We start from the raw sequence: 14,377 nt of genomic DNA on the forward strand, positions 1-14,377 counted from the left end.
CTTCGTTTTGTGAGGCAGACACACTAACCCCTCTAACACCGTGCTGCCCTGGTGCAATACATAGTTGGACAATTTTTTTTTACCAGTATTTTAAGTCAAAGTAGGGCTGGGCGATATGGCCTTTTATTAATATCTCGATATTTTTAGGCCATGTCACGATACACGATATATATCTCGATATTTTGCCTTAGCCTTGAATTAACACTTGATGCATATAATCACAGCAGTATGATGATTCTATGAGTCTACATTAAAACATTCTTGGTGGAGTTGCGTTATTCCCTCTTTAAACCAGGTGTACCCAATGTGGCACACCTGGCCAAATCTGTCCCACCGGTTTCTTCATTGATGGCATGTCCACAAGGCTAACTAGTTGCCATCCTTAAAATGTGGTGATCTTCAGTGCCTTATATATGCCGGTATGGGGCTAAACTCCACACTTGTGGTGCTACTGTACATTTAAAACCGCTGTGCTTGGCCCACGGCCCAATGGCATATTTTCACTTTGGCCTTGGAGGCAAAACATTTGGACCGTCTTATTAATCTACTTGCTAATGTTGGGTACAGTATTTTCCGGACTATACGGTGCACTTAGCCCTGCGATGAGGTGGCGACTTGTCCAGGGTGTACCCCGCCTTCCGCCCGATTGTAGCTGAGATAGGCTACAGCGCCCCCCGCCACCCCGAAGGGAATAAGCGGTAGAAAATGGATGGATGGATGGACGGTGCACTTAAAATCCTTTTTTTTCTCTCAAAACTTGACAGTGGCCCTTACAACGCTGTGCTTTGAATGTAAGGAATAAGTTTGGTTGAGCTTACCCACCTCGAAGCTATTTTATCTTGTACATGGTGTAATGATAAGTGTGACCAGTAGATGGCAGTCAAACATAAGAGATAAGTGTAGGCTGCAGTATGACAGGTCTCAAGTAAACAACACTAACATTTTATATGTGTCATTGAAAATATAGAATACACACGGCGCTCAAAAATCAATCAAAATGTTTTAGTACGACTTTGGTAAGCTATGAAGCCGCACCGCTTGATGGATTGTCGGCGCATTAAACATACGAGTATTATTATGGTGTGTGTATAAGGTAAGACATTATCTGCCGTTTTGTTTCACAATATAATGCAAAAGCAACTTTTCTTACCTTCTGGTACCTGTTAATCTGTATTTGGGACCTGCGTAAATCCTGAAAAATTGCGCGCGTCCGCAATGACGCCCCAGTCGATAAGCTTCTTTTTCTCTATTTTCCTGTTATGTGACATTCATCCTCCGATATTGCCATTTCTAATATAAAGTAGTGTAAAGTTCTTACTTATATCTGTCAGTAAACTCACCATGAAAGCGCTAAAACATACCTGCGGAGTGAGTTTACATTAGTCACCCACGGAACTTTAGTTATTAGAGCGTTCCGGTCGGACGTTTTTTCATGGGACACATTTCCTGTGTTGTTTCTGGATGAAGAGATGCTGCTCCGTTATTGATTTAAGTAAAGTCTGAATTTCATTAAAACAGTTAGCTCCATCTTTTGACACTTCTTCCACTCCCGTCCTTGCACGCTACACCGCTACAACAAAGATGACGGGGAGAAGACGCTGTCGAAGGTGAGCCACGTAAATAAGACTGCCCACAAAACGGCGCATCCGGAAGCGATTGTCAGAAAGCGGCTTGAAGATGATCTGTAAAACATAATCTATGCAACATTTTGACCAAAGAACCACCATTACATGTTATGTAGACCACAAGGAAGTGTTTTCCATTTACAAAAAAATAATAATAATATGACTTCTTTAATGCGCCCTATACACCAGTGCGCCTAATATATGAAAAAATATTTTTTTTTTTTTTAAATAGACCCATTCATTTGCAGTGCGCTTAATAATCCGGCACGCCTTATGGTCCAGAAAATATGTTACTTTCTGCTGTAACGCAGTTCAAGCTACACTTCTGTTAAGGTCTGTTGTTTTGCTACTTTACAATCAAGCTATCTTAGCAGAAAACATGGCTTCTTGTTCTCTCCTGAATTGTGGTCGACCTTTGGAGCAAATCTCAATCAACACATGCCTCGACTTACTCTTAAAATATCTACGGACTACAAGCACCTGTCGCAATCTGTGAGTGCCGCTGAGGTATGGTTTTATAGTTTAAAATAGCTCCCCAGCTGACCCCAGAAAACCCTAATAAAACTGCATCATCTGCAGGGATCACAGCTGATCCCGGCCATAGCGCACCAAGGCTGCTGTGCGGCAGTGACGGCGCCCAAATTGTACAGAGCGCAGCGGCAGCGTGAGCATGTATCCTCAGCTGACCCACTGACCCACTTTCCTTTTCTCAGACTCCAGTGCAATTTCCAAGGAGTGTTTCTGGTGCATGGATCGCTAAAGAAGAAGAATGAGAGATGGAGGAAAAAGGAAAGCCAAACAAAGGGAAGTGAAAGCAGGGAGAGGTGGCCAGAGAGGATGGAAAGCCGACTGTTTGTCAGCTGTTTTGCGGCCTGTGCTGACAGCTCGCAGGCTCCAGCTTCCCGCTCGCTGCGGCCCGCCACTTTTTGCACAAACATCCACTGCCAACACTCAAGGATGACGTTCAAAATATGCGCGGGAAATTAATTTCTATCAGCAAGGCACGGAAGAATATGAATTGACAAGTAAGAGCGACACGGCAACAAAAATAGACGCCCCGCCGCGATGCAGCATAAATAAAACATAGGAAATGGTTAGTTGGTATGCAGCTGGAGCATAGGATGTAGAGGGCAGTCACGTGATGGCACAAAATGGCACACAGCAACACCAGCTCTGAGCTAAAAATAAACCTGTGTGAGACGAATGGAGACTCTCCTCTCTCCTCACTGGCAAATGGTGGAAATCAGAGGTTGTAACTCAGCGTCATAAACAACTATAGGGAGCTTAATCTTTTCCACTAAAAACTGAGTCATGCTGCAGGACACCCTAATGTGATATCACTTGCTATCTCGGCACAGTTGACATAAGGACCTCTCTCCTGACATGGCCGTTTGTTTTGGTGTGTGTGCGTAAACAACAAATGTTGGCTGCAACTCCCACAGAGGAACCTCTCATTTGGAACATTTTCTGAGGAGAAAATGTGTCTTTCAAAACAATTTGCAACACTCTAGCAAAACTTGTGGAAATAATTGCATTGACTCAACAAGTGCTTTTTCATTGGCTGTTTTTCCAATGCTGCTTTACCTGGATAAACAGGAACAGATTGATGACCATTACAGACGCACAAAATGGAGCTTCTAATGTGTCAGCAGCACAGTAACATAAGCGGTACATGCACCGCTATTCTGGCTAATCAGTACAATATGACTCATTTATTACTATAGTATACTGTTATCTTCTTTTTGAACAGTTAGGAATGTTTAAATGTTTCCATTATTTCCTAAAGGCCTACTGAAACCCACTACTACCGACCACGCAGTCTGATAGTTTATATATCAATGATGAAATCTTAACATTGCAACACATGCCAATACGGCCGGGTTAACTTATAAAGTGCAATTTTAAATTTCCCGCGAAACTTCCGGTTGAAAACGTCTATGTATGATGACGTATGCGCGTGACGTCAATGGTTGAAACGGAATTAAGCTCTGTTTTGATCGCAAAATTCCACAGTATTCTGGACATCTGGGTTGGTGAATCTTTTGCAATTTGTTTAATGAACAATGAAGACTGCAAAGAAGAAAGCTGTAGGTGGGATCGGTGTATTAGCGGCGGACTACAGCAACACAACCAGGAGGACTTTGAGATGGATAGCAGACGCGCTATCCGATGCTAGCCGCCGACCGCATCTATGATCGGGTGAAGTCCTTCGTCGCTCCGTCCATGGCTGGAACGCAGGTGAGCACGGGTGTTGATGAGCAGATGAGGGCTGGCGTAGGTGGAGCGCTAATGTTTTTATCATAGCTTTGACGAGGTCCCGTAGCTAAGTTAGCTTCAATGGCGTCGTCAGCAACAGCATTGTTAAGCTTCGCCAGGCTGGAAAGCATTAACCGTGTAGTTACATGTCCACGGTTTAATAGTATGGTTGATTTTCTGTCTATCCTTCCAGTCAGGGGTTTATTTCTTTTGTTTCTATCTGCATTTAAGCCCGATGCTATCACGTTAGCTCAGTGAGGTCCCGTAGCTAAGTTAGCTTCAATGGCGTCGTTAGCAACAGCATTGTTAAGCTTCGCCAGGCTGGAAAGCATTAACCGTGTAGTTACATGTCCATGGTTTAATAGTATTGTTGATTTTCTGTCTATCCTTCCAGTCAGGGGTTTATTTATTTTGTTTGTATCTGCATTTAAGCCCCATGCTATCACGTTAGCTCCGTAGCTAAAGAGCTTCGCCGATGTATTGTCGTGGAGACAAAAGTCACTGTGAATGTCCATTTTGCGTTCTCGACTCTCATTTTCAAGAGGATATAGTATCCGAGGTGGTTTAAAATACAAATCCGTGATCCACAACAGAAAAAGGAGAAAGTGTGGAATCCAATGAGCCAGCTTGTACCTAAGTTACGGTCAGAGCGAAAAAAGATACCTCCTGCACTGCACTCTAGTCCTTCACTCTCACGTTCCTCATCCACGAATCTTTCATCATAGCTCAAATTAATGGGGTAATCGTCGCTTTCTCGGTCCGAATCGCTCTTGCTGCATTGTAAACAATGGGGAAATGTGATGAGCCCTTCAACCTGTGACATCACGCTACTTCCGGTCCAGGCAAGGCTTTTTATCAGTGACCAAAACTTTATCGTCGATGTTCTCTACTAAATCTTTTCAGCAAAAATATGGCAATATCACGAAATTATCAAGTATGACACATAGAATGGATCTGCTATTCCCGTTTAAATAAAAAAAATTCATTTCAGTAGGCCTGTAAGGGGTCTGTTTCAGAATATTGTGTCCTGGAAGGAACTGCCTTCAACCTTCCACATCAACAAAATAAACTGTACACAAAAAAAATATTTAACAAAGGCCTCCGCTCAATTGACCGCAGAGCCTCCTATAGTCGACATTAACCGCTGTGAATGCAAGTAACCTCCCAATGTAGATTTATTAACTCAACAGTAGCGGTCAACATTCAGCAGCTATATCTTCCTCTGAATGCGCTTTAAAATGTTGTGTTGCTCCACTCTGTGTAAATCAAACCTGTTGCACTTGCCGCGCTTTTTGTTTACACACGGCAATTAGCATTAACGGTAATACTACTATAATTACGACTGCATTACACAGAGAGACATTGTTGATGTGGTATCGTTGTGTGTGGGCATACAAAGTGGACGAGTGTGTCAGCTTGTACAATAGTTGCGTTTGTGCGTTGGAACACACTTTCATCACTGTGCCCATGTCACGTGGGTGTGGATACAGAATTTGGGGTGGAATTATCGGTTATAAACGCTGACAAGCATATGTTTTTCTAATGGTATTTCCTAACTGCTGCCCGAGGAGTGGCATCGTCCATCCTGCCCGAGCGTTGACCATATGGACGCAGGGAAGAGAGAGGAAGTCTCCCGCCCCTTTGAAGGCAGCAGGGGAGCCTCTGCACAAATACGCTTCAAACTGTAGACATTCCACAAGCAGGACAGGACTGTTTCTAATTCTACGCTAGTGACCTGACACAGGCCGACAGTATCTTAAATTCCTGTCATGCTTGCGTGTTTATCCATGCCAGACCATAGCAAAAGGAAATGGGTGAGGCAGGAGGGAGTGGAAATGGGAGGGTCAACTATTTACACCATAAAGCAGCTGGCAGTGGCTGATTATGTCAACTACAGTAATGCACGTACTTTTACAGTGGAGGCAAAGGAGAAAGAAATGTACAGAACGAAGTCCCCCGACCTCAGCTCAGGCTTTCTGAGAATTCTGAGTTTTTTTCAGTCAGTGCTTACTGTCTCACCACAGTTTATAGTGAATAGAAGCATGTTGCGTTCAAGACAACCACTTCCTTTTCCGTTTCTTCTCCAGTGAGAAGACTTCAATGAGTCATAGACGGTAAGATGCATGAAAGATAGTGAAACAACAACTAGTCTAGACTGATACGTGAGTGTGTTATGGTGTTCATTTTTTGGGGCTAATACAGATACTGTAATATGATTCTTCATGCTTTTCAGTCAGTACAGGTTAGGTCCTATCGCATTGTGTTGTGCAATACAAACTCAACGGTGATTCAGCTGCTGACACAGACGCTAGCTTATGGCTAATGCCGTCGCAAGGCGATGTGTACTTAGAAAAACAGTACCTCAGTGTTCGCTCTTACAATAACAATGTCGCTACAGCTTAGTTATTATACGGGTAACAAAACGTAAATTAAGTATTGTTGGCGGTTTTGGGATGCAATTTTAAAGTGATTCACAGGCAGAATAGATCGCTCCCGTTAGCTGCATTGCCATTCATTTACCATGAATTGATTAACGTGAACGTAACAAGTTGAAAAACGTATTCGGTGTTACCATTCAGTGGTCAATTGTACGGAATATGTACTGTACTATCTACTAATAAAAGTCTCAATCAATCAGTGCTAGCCACATTGAACGAGCCGATTATTACAAATTAGAATGCACAAAAAAAAAAACATGTCTTGTCTCTCATAAGGACTTTTTGGCAAAATTCCAAGAAAAGGTCAGTTCCCCTTGAAGGGGAAACTCTGGTAATAAAAAGGAATAAGGAAAAAGTTGAAATATTGTGTTAATATTGTTAAACTGTTAATAGTGGACCTTAAATAAATTGAAACATTTACAGTTAATAAATGTGATCGGTAACCGTAGTGGTATCAGGTGACCTCACTAATGGATGATCGGTATCGAAATCAACAGCATAAAGCCCAGATTGGGAAATCCCTACAAACTAAGAAAATTCTCAATTTATTAATAGGGATGTAATGATATGGAAATCTCATATCACGGTTATCATTATAGTCGCGATATTGTTAAATGTGCTCAAAAAGAATAAATGATAAATGGGTTGTACTGGTATAGCGCTTTTCTACCTTCAAGGTACTCAAAGCGCTTTGACACTATTTCCACCTTCACCCATTCACACACACACACACACACACACACACACACACACACACACACACACACACACACACACACACACACACACACACACACACACACACACACACACACACACACACACACACACACACACACACACACACACACACACACACACTGATGGCGGGAGCTGCCATGCAAGGCCCTAACCACGACCCATCAGGAGCAAGGGTGAAGCGCCATGCTGTCCCCATATACATACTGAAATCTTTTGATTTGATTAAAATAAAATGTATAGACCAACTGTTAGAAAGCTCACAGTTTTAAATGTTTTGTGTTTCTTATGCTTCACTAATAAGTGTTCTGGCATCCTACTCTCTTCAGCGGCCACTGAACGCACCTCTGTGTCATAATCCTCTGTGTATAGATTGATCACTCTGACCTAAGAGAGCACAGCTTGCAGGTTCAATGTGCACAATTGAATAGCTTAGTTATACTCAGACAGAAATGTGTTTTTATAAGTTTGAGTATGTTGTTTCGTAATGGGGAAAGAAGTTGAGGTCTTTTGTATTCATGTTGCCATTTAAGCTAGCGGCCCTCTGTGAGTTTATCAAAGTGCAGTTTTTAATAATTTTAAAATTTAAAACAATATTACTAACCGTCAAGAGTTTTACCGTGGTTATCATTAATACCGTTTATCGTTGCATCCCTATTTATTAATAATAACCCCACTTTGCAGAAATCTGTTTAACGCGGCCATGTCCGTTCCCAATTTATCGGGATAAGCACGGGACGACTGTACAGCAAAATCACTAATCAAAGATCCACTGTACCAGAGATTTTCAAACTGTGGTACATGGGCTCCATCTAATAGTACGCCAAACAATCACTAAATTAAATATTGTAATGAAGTGACTCAGGCCGTTATTAAAAGTTTACCAGCCTACACTGTAGGTCGTAGCCGACGCCAAAACAAACAAGACACAAATAGAACTGTGTTACTACATTATTTCTATCACTCAACACACATGGGAACCAAATAATCTCCATATTCTTCGCTTACGTCCGCCCTTTCCCAGCCTCCCAGTTAATCAACATGCAGAACATATGTAACAAAGACAAACATTGGCAGAGAACGCTGCACGAAACGACAAATAAAAAAACAATATTTTGATATTTTTATCAGTACAATGTTTATTAAATTGGCAATATACTTTATTTGATTCATGTAAGTACAATGTCTTTTTGTCCTATATTCAAACACTTACTGTTCAAACTAGGGTTGTACGATATACCGGTATTAGTATGGCACCGCGATACTAATGAATCATATTTTGTACTATACCGCCTCTGAAAAGTACCGGTCCACCACTTCCCCGGCCCCCGTCGTAGTCGTCACGTTGTGTCATTGCTGGTTTACGAGCAGAGTAGCATGTTCGGCAACACACAATCACGGAGTACTTACAAGCAGACACAGTGTGTAGACAGAAAAGGGAGAACGGACGCATTTTGGCTTAAAACTAACGATGAAGGTGAAGCTATAACACTGAAATACCCCCAGGAAAAGGTGCTTTAAGACAGTGGTCCCCAACCTTTTTGTAGCTGCGGACCGGTCAACGCTTGAAAATTTGTCCCATGGACCGGCCGGGGGGGGGGGGTGTATTTAAAAAAAATAAAAATATATATATATTCTTTTTTCCATAAAGAAATACAATCATGTGTGCTTACGGACTGTATACCTGCAGACTGTATTGATCTATATTGATATATAATGTATATATTGTGTTTTTTATGTTGATTTAATAAAAAAAATTAAAAAAAACATTTTTTATTTTTTTATTTCTTGTGCGTCCCGGTACCAATCGGTCCGCGGACCGGTACCGGGCCGTGCCCCGGTGGTTGGGGACCACTGCTTTAAGACATGGCTAGCTAGCTAGCGTCTAAGTCCATCCACAGTCTGCAGTGTTGTAGCTACTTCTAAATCACTAATCCTCGCCTCCATGGCGACAAATAAAGTATGTTTCTTACAAGTATCATCCCTGCAGGACGAGGAATAGCTAAACATGCTTCACCGTAGCGGTGACACCGTTCCTGAATGTATTCAAACGCCATTGGTGGATCTACACCTAACATCCACTGTAATGATACCAAGTACAGGGGCGTATGACCAATGTATAACCCTATAACTACTTGGTATCGGATTGATACCTAAATTTGTGGTATCATCCAAAACTAATGTAAAGTATCAAACAACAGAAGAATAAGTGATTATTACATTTTAACAGAAGTGTAGATATAAAATGTTAAAAGAGAAAGTAAGCAGATATTAAAGGTAAATGAACAAGTAGACTAATAATTCCCATTTTCTACCACTTGTCCATCATAATGTTGACAAAATAATAGAATGGAAAATGATACAATATGTTACTGCATATGTCAGCAGACTAATTAGGAGCCTTTGTTTGCTTACTTACTACTAAAAGACAAGTTGTCTTGTATGTTTACTATTTTATTTAAGAACAAAATTGCAATAAGAAACATATGTTTCATGTACCTTAAGATTTTTTGGTTGAAATAAAGTCAATAATGCAATTTTTTGTGGTCCCCTTTATTTAGAAAAGTATCGAAAAGTATCGAAATACATTTATGTAACGGGACAACACGAGTTCAAACTATGTACTGTTACAGTGGCCGAAGATATTAAATATATTAAAGGCCTACTGAAACCCACTACTGCCGACCACGCAGTCTGAGAGTTTATATATCAATGATGAAATTTTAACATTGAAACACATGCCAATACGGCCGGGTTAACTTATAAAGTGCAATTTTAAAATTCCCGCCACACTTCCGGTTGAAAAACTCCTTTGGATATGATTTATGCGGGTGACGTCACAGAATCCACGGAAGTGGTTGGACCCCGTCGAACCCGATACAGAAACCTCTTGTTTTCTTCGACAAAATTCCACAGTATTCTGGACATCTGTGTTGGTGAATCTTTTGCAATTTGTTTAATGAACAATGGAGGCTGCAAAGAAGAACGTTGTAGGTGGGATCGATCGGTGTATTAGCGGCTAAGTACAATACTTACAGCAACACAACAAGGACTACTTACTACGCCTAGCCGATGCTTGCCGCCAAACCCACGGATGAAGTCCTTCGTCGCGCCGTCGATCGCTGGAATGCAGGTGAGCACGGCTGTTGATGGGAAGATGAGGGCTGGCTGGCGTAGGTGGAGCGCTAATGTTTTTATCATAGTTCTGTGAGGTTTCAGGCACAACACCGGTTGCTAAGTTGCTAAATTAGCCACAGCGTCGTTAGCAACAGCATTGTTAAGCCTTACCAGGCTGAGAATTTTTAACCGTGTAGTTACATGTACATGGTTTAATAGTATTGTTGATCTTCTGTCTATCCTTCCAGTCAGGGATTTATTTATTTTGTTTCTATCTTCATTTGAGAACGATGCTATCACGTTAGCTCAGTAGCTAAGTGTGTCACCGATGTATTGTCGTGGAGATAAAAGTCACTTTAAATGTCCATTTCGCGTGCTCGACTCTCATTTTCAAGAGGATATAGTATCCGAGGTGGTTTAAAATACAAATCCGTGATCCACAATAGAAAAAGGAGAGAGTGTGGAATCCAATGAGCCAGCTTGTACCTAAGTTACGGTCAGAGCGAAAAAAGATACGTCCATCACTGCCTCTCTAATCCTTCACTGTAACGTTCCTCATCTACGAATCTTTCATCCTCGCTCAAATTAATGGGGTAATCGTCCGAATCTCTCTCGCTCCATTGTAAACAAAGGAAAATTGTGAGGAATATTGCTTCCTGTGACGTCACGCTACTTCCGGTACAGGCAAGGCTTTTTTTATCAGCGAGCAAAAGTTGCGAACTTTATCGTCGATTTTCTCTACTAAATCCTTTCAGCAAAAATATGGCAATATCGCGAAATTATCAAGTATGACACATAGAATGGATCTGCTATTCCCGTTTAAATAAAAAAAATTCATTTCAGTAGGCCTTTGTTAAATAAAACCGCTGCCTTGTTTTTAATGAATATTTAGGCCTCCTACTAGTAATCAGCTCGAAAATTGCTACTGAACTGAACCGGTCTGATCTTTTATCAGTCCGTTGTGGCCAGTGCCCTGTACTTTGCAGTGGTTTGTTGGGGGAGCAGCACCAGCAAAAGGGACTTAAACCGGATTGACAAACTGATCCGGAAAGCCGACCAAACTATTGGCACGCAGTTGGAGGCGATTGTGTCAGTGAGGGACAGGAGGACACTGGACAAACTGCTCGCCGTCATGGACAACCCTGCCCACCCACTCCACCAGACAATTGAGGGACAGCGGAGCCCATACTCAAAACAGGCTCCTTCAGCTTCGTTCCCACAGTGTTCGATTCAAGAACTCCTTCATTCTGCACTCCATCCACCTGTATAATCACTCGCCATACAGCAATACTGTCTATTACCTGACCTGACCGCTTCTATGTTAGCTACCTCTCTTTGTTTATAATGTCTATTTTCTGCTGGATCTACTTACTATTTTATGCTGCAGCTGTTACATATACTGTAATATTCAGTACATGGTAATTGTTATATATTGTATATATTATATAAAAATATAATATATCAGTATATGTCATATACTGTATATATAATATGTAAATATTACATCTATGTTATATTTTATATCGCTACTACGATACATTTTTAGTCTACTTTATACCTGCATTATCATTTCCATCCTTTGTAACTGAGCTACTGTGTGGAACAATTTCCCTTGTGGATCATTAAAGTTTGTCTAAGTCTAAGTGTAAATCATTCACGGGCCGGTTTGTCTCGCGAGCCACCAGTTGAACACCGCAACTCCTCAACAAAACAGCCCTCCCCCAGAGACCATGTGTTGCAATGCAACTGTTAAGTGCAACCAGATGTCGAGCCTTAAGCGAGCAAAAACAAACATATACTGTATGCACATATGCCCTGATTGTTTGGCAGCATTGCTGAAACACTTCAATATGTGCTCCAGATGACAGCTACAAACACGACACTTTTGGGGGGATACCTAAAAACAAACAAAGCTAGGAAGGGACTTCATTAGGTGCACTATTTGTACAGACTCTCAGTGTCAATAACCTCACTTTTTGTCAGCCTAATGTATACGACAAATATAACAAAATAGGTTTAACAATTTTTAAAAAAGACTTATTGGCCGTGTACTTCAGTGTTTTTCAACCGCTGTGCTAGTGTGCCGTGAGATACAGTCTGGTGAGCTTTGGGAGATTATGTCATTTCACCTATTGGGTTAAAAATATTTTTTGCAAACCAGTAATTATAATCCGCAAATGTGCCGTTGTTGAGTGTCTGTGCTGTCTAGAGCTCGGCATATCAGTAGGTGGCAGCAGGTAGCTAATTGCTTTGTAGATGTCGGGAACATGGTTTGTCGGGATCACAATATGCGGTAGGCAGAGTGCAGGTAAAAAGGTATCTAACGCTTAAACCAAAAATAAACAAAAGGCGAGTGCTGCTAAGAAAAGGCATTGAAACTTAGGGATGGCTATGCTAAACTGAACTGGCTGCAAAGCAAACAAAAACAGAATGCTGGACGACAGCAAAGACTTACAGCGTGTGGAGCAGCAGACGGCGTCCACAAAGTACATCCGTACATGACTGCGCTAAGAAAAGGCATTGTAGCTTAGGGATGGCTATGCTAAACGAAGCTAAAACTGAACTGGCTGCAAAGTAAACAAAAACAGAATGCTGGACGACAGCAAAGACTTACAGCGTCCAAAGTACATTCGTACATGACATGACAACAACAAAATAGGAGCGCAAGACGAGAACTAAAAGACTACAAAGGAAAACACCCAAAAACTCCAAATAAGTCACGGCGTGATGTGACAGGTCGTGACAGTACACCTACTTTGAGACAAGAGTGATGCATGCTTGGTTATGGTTTCAATTCATACCCAACAATTGCGAGAACGACTTTTTATTGTCAATATCGGCTGCTGAGTTTCATTTTTTTATGTTTTCTGCTGGTGGTGTGCCTCAGGATTTTTTCAATGAAAAAAATGTGCCTTGCCTCAGAAAAGGTTGAAAACCACTGCGCTAAGAAAAGGCAATGAAGCTTAGGGATGGCTATGCAAAACAAAGCTAAAACTGAACTGGCTGCAAAGTAAACAGAAACAGAATGCTGGACGACAGCAAAGACTTACAGTGTGTGGAGCAGCGGACGGCGTCCACAAAGTACATCCGTACATGACATGACAATCAACAACAAAATAGGAGCGCAAGACAAGAACTAAAACACTACACACAGGAAAACACCAAAAAAAACTCCAAATAAGTCACGGCGTGATGTGACAGGTCGTGACAGTACTTTGAGACAAGAGCTATAGTTATGCATGCTTGGTTATGGTTTCAATTCATATCCAACAATTGCGAGAACGACTTTTTATTGTCAATATCGGCTGCTGAGTTTCACTTTTTTCATGTTTTCTGCTGGTGGTGTGCCTCGGGATTTTTTTTTTAATGAAAAAAACGTGTCTAGCCTCAGAAAAGGTAGATAAACCCAGGTGTACTCGGTTGACACACCAGGGTTGTCCTTACCAGACTGAGCATGACCGGAAGTGTTAGCACAATGCTAGCTAACAAAGCCAACAAAAACACTCACAATATTCCAACCGCGGGGCCGTAGTAGTACTTACGTAAACCGGCAAGGGCCACGGGTAGCCGGCGGGTTCCGCTCCGACCGGCGATTTGAGTTTGAGCTCCAGCTTTTCTCCCATCCTCCTCTTGACGGCGGCGAGCTAGCGAGCTAGCTAGTAGACTGCTTGCTCTCCGTTAGCCAGCTAGTCACTAAACATGTTGTGTGTGGGGGGGAGCGTAAAAAATGTATCCAAAAAAAAAAAAAAAAAAACCCTCACAAAAGACGTCGAGGGGGTGACTAAACGCGGGTGGACTGACTGACTCAGTTTGGAATTGTCAATAAAAAAATGTCCTGGTTATGTCCACTGGCAATAACACCCTCGCCTGTACGGCCGCCATCTTCGCCCGGCGTTGAAAAACTATGGCAGGAGGCCACGGAGGGGACAGTGACGTCACAGAAGGGGAGGAGGAGGAGTGGGGCAGAGCTCCGGAAGGAAGTGACAGGTCGTTGGCGGTGTCACGCCAAAAACATTTCCCCCCAACGAATGAAACAAAAAAAATTTAAGTTCACATAAATGTCATTTTAATTGAGTTCACTTACACAGAGAACTAAAAAAAACTGAATTTAACGAATACATTTAGTTTCAATAAAGTTTGATAATGTTGATTGATAATGAATTAATTTCTTGTACACTGTTATTCATTTCCGCATATGTCCAC

General features: G+C 41.8%; 1 protein-coding gene across 6 annotated transcripts in view; it reads right to left on the reverse strand.

Annotated features, from left to right (window-relative positions):
* Positions 1–14,062, reverse strand: part of dot1l (DOT1-like histone H3K79 methyltransferase) — a 59,445-nt gene extending 45,383 nt beyond the window's left edge. For all 6 annotated transcript variants that reach the window (XM_062038780.1, XM_062038779.1, XM_062038781.1 and 3 more), the window contains exon 1: positions 13,717–14,062. In XM_062038780.1, coding sequence (XP_061894764.1) covers positions 13,717–13,797 — 81 coding nt within the window. In that variant the 5' untranslated portion in view covers positions 13,798–14,062. The remainder of the gene's footprint in view (positions 1–13,716) is intronic.
* Positions 14,063–14,377: the final 315 nt, after the last annotated feature.

This window comes from Entelurus aequoreus, linkage group LG27 (genome assembly GCF_033978785.1).
Source record: "Entelurus aequoreus isolate RoL-2023_Sb linkage group LG27, RoL_Eaeq_v1.1, whole genome shotgun sequence".
Taxonomy (NCBI): Eukaryota; Metazoa; Chordata; class Actinopteri; order Syngnathiformes; family Syngnathidae; genus Entelurus; species Entelurus aequoreus.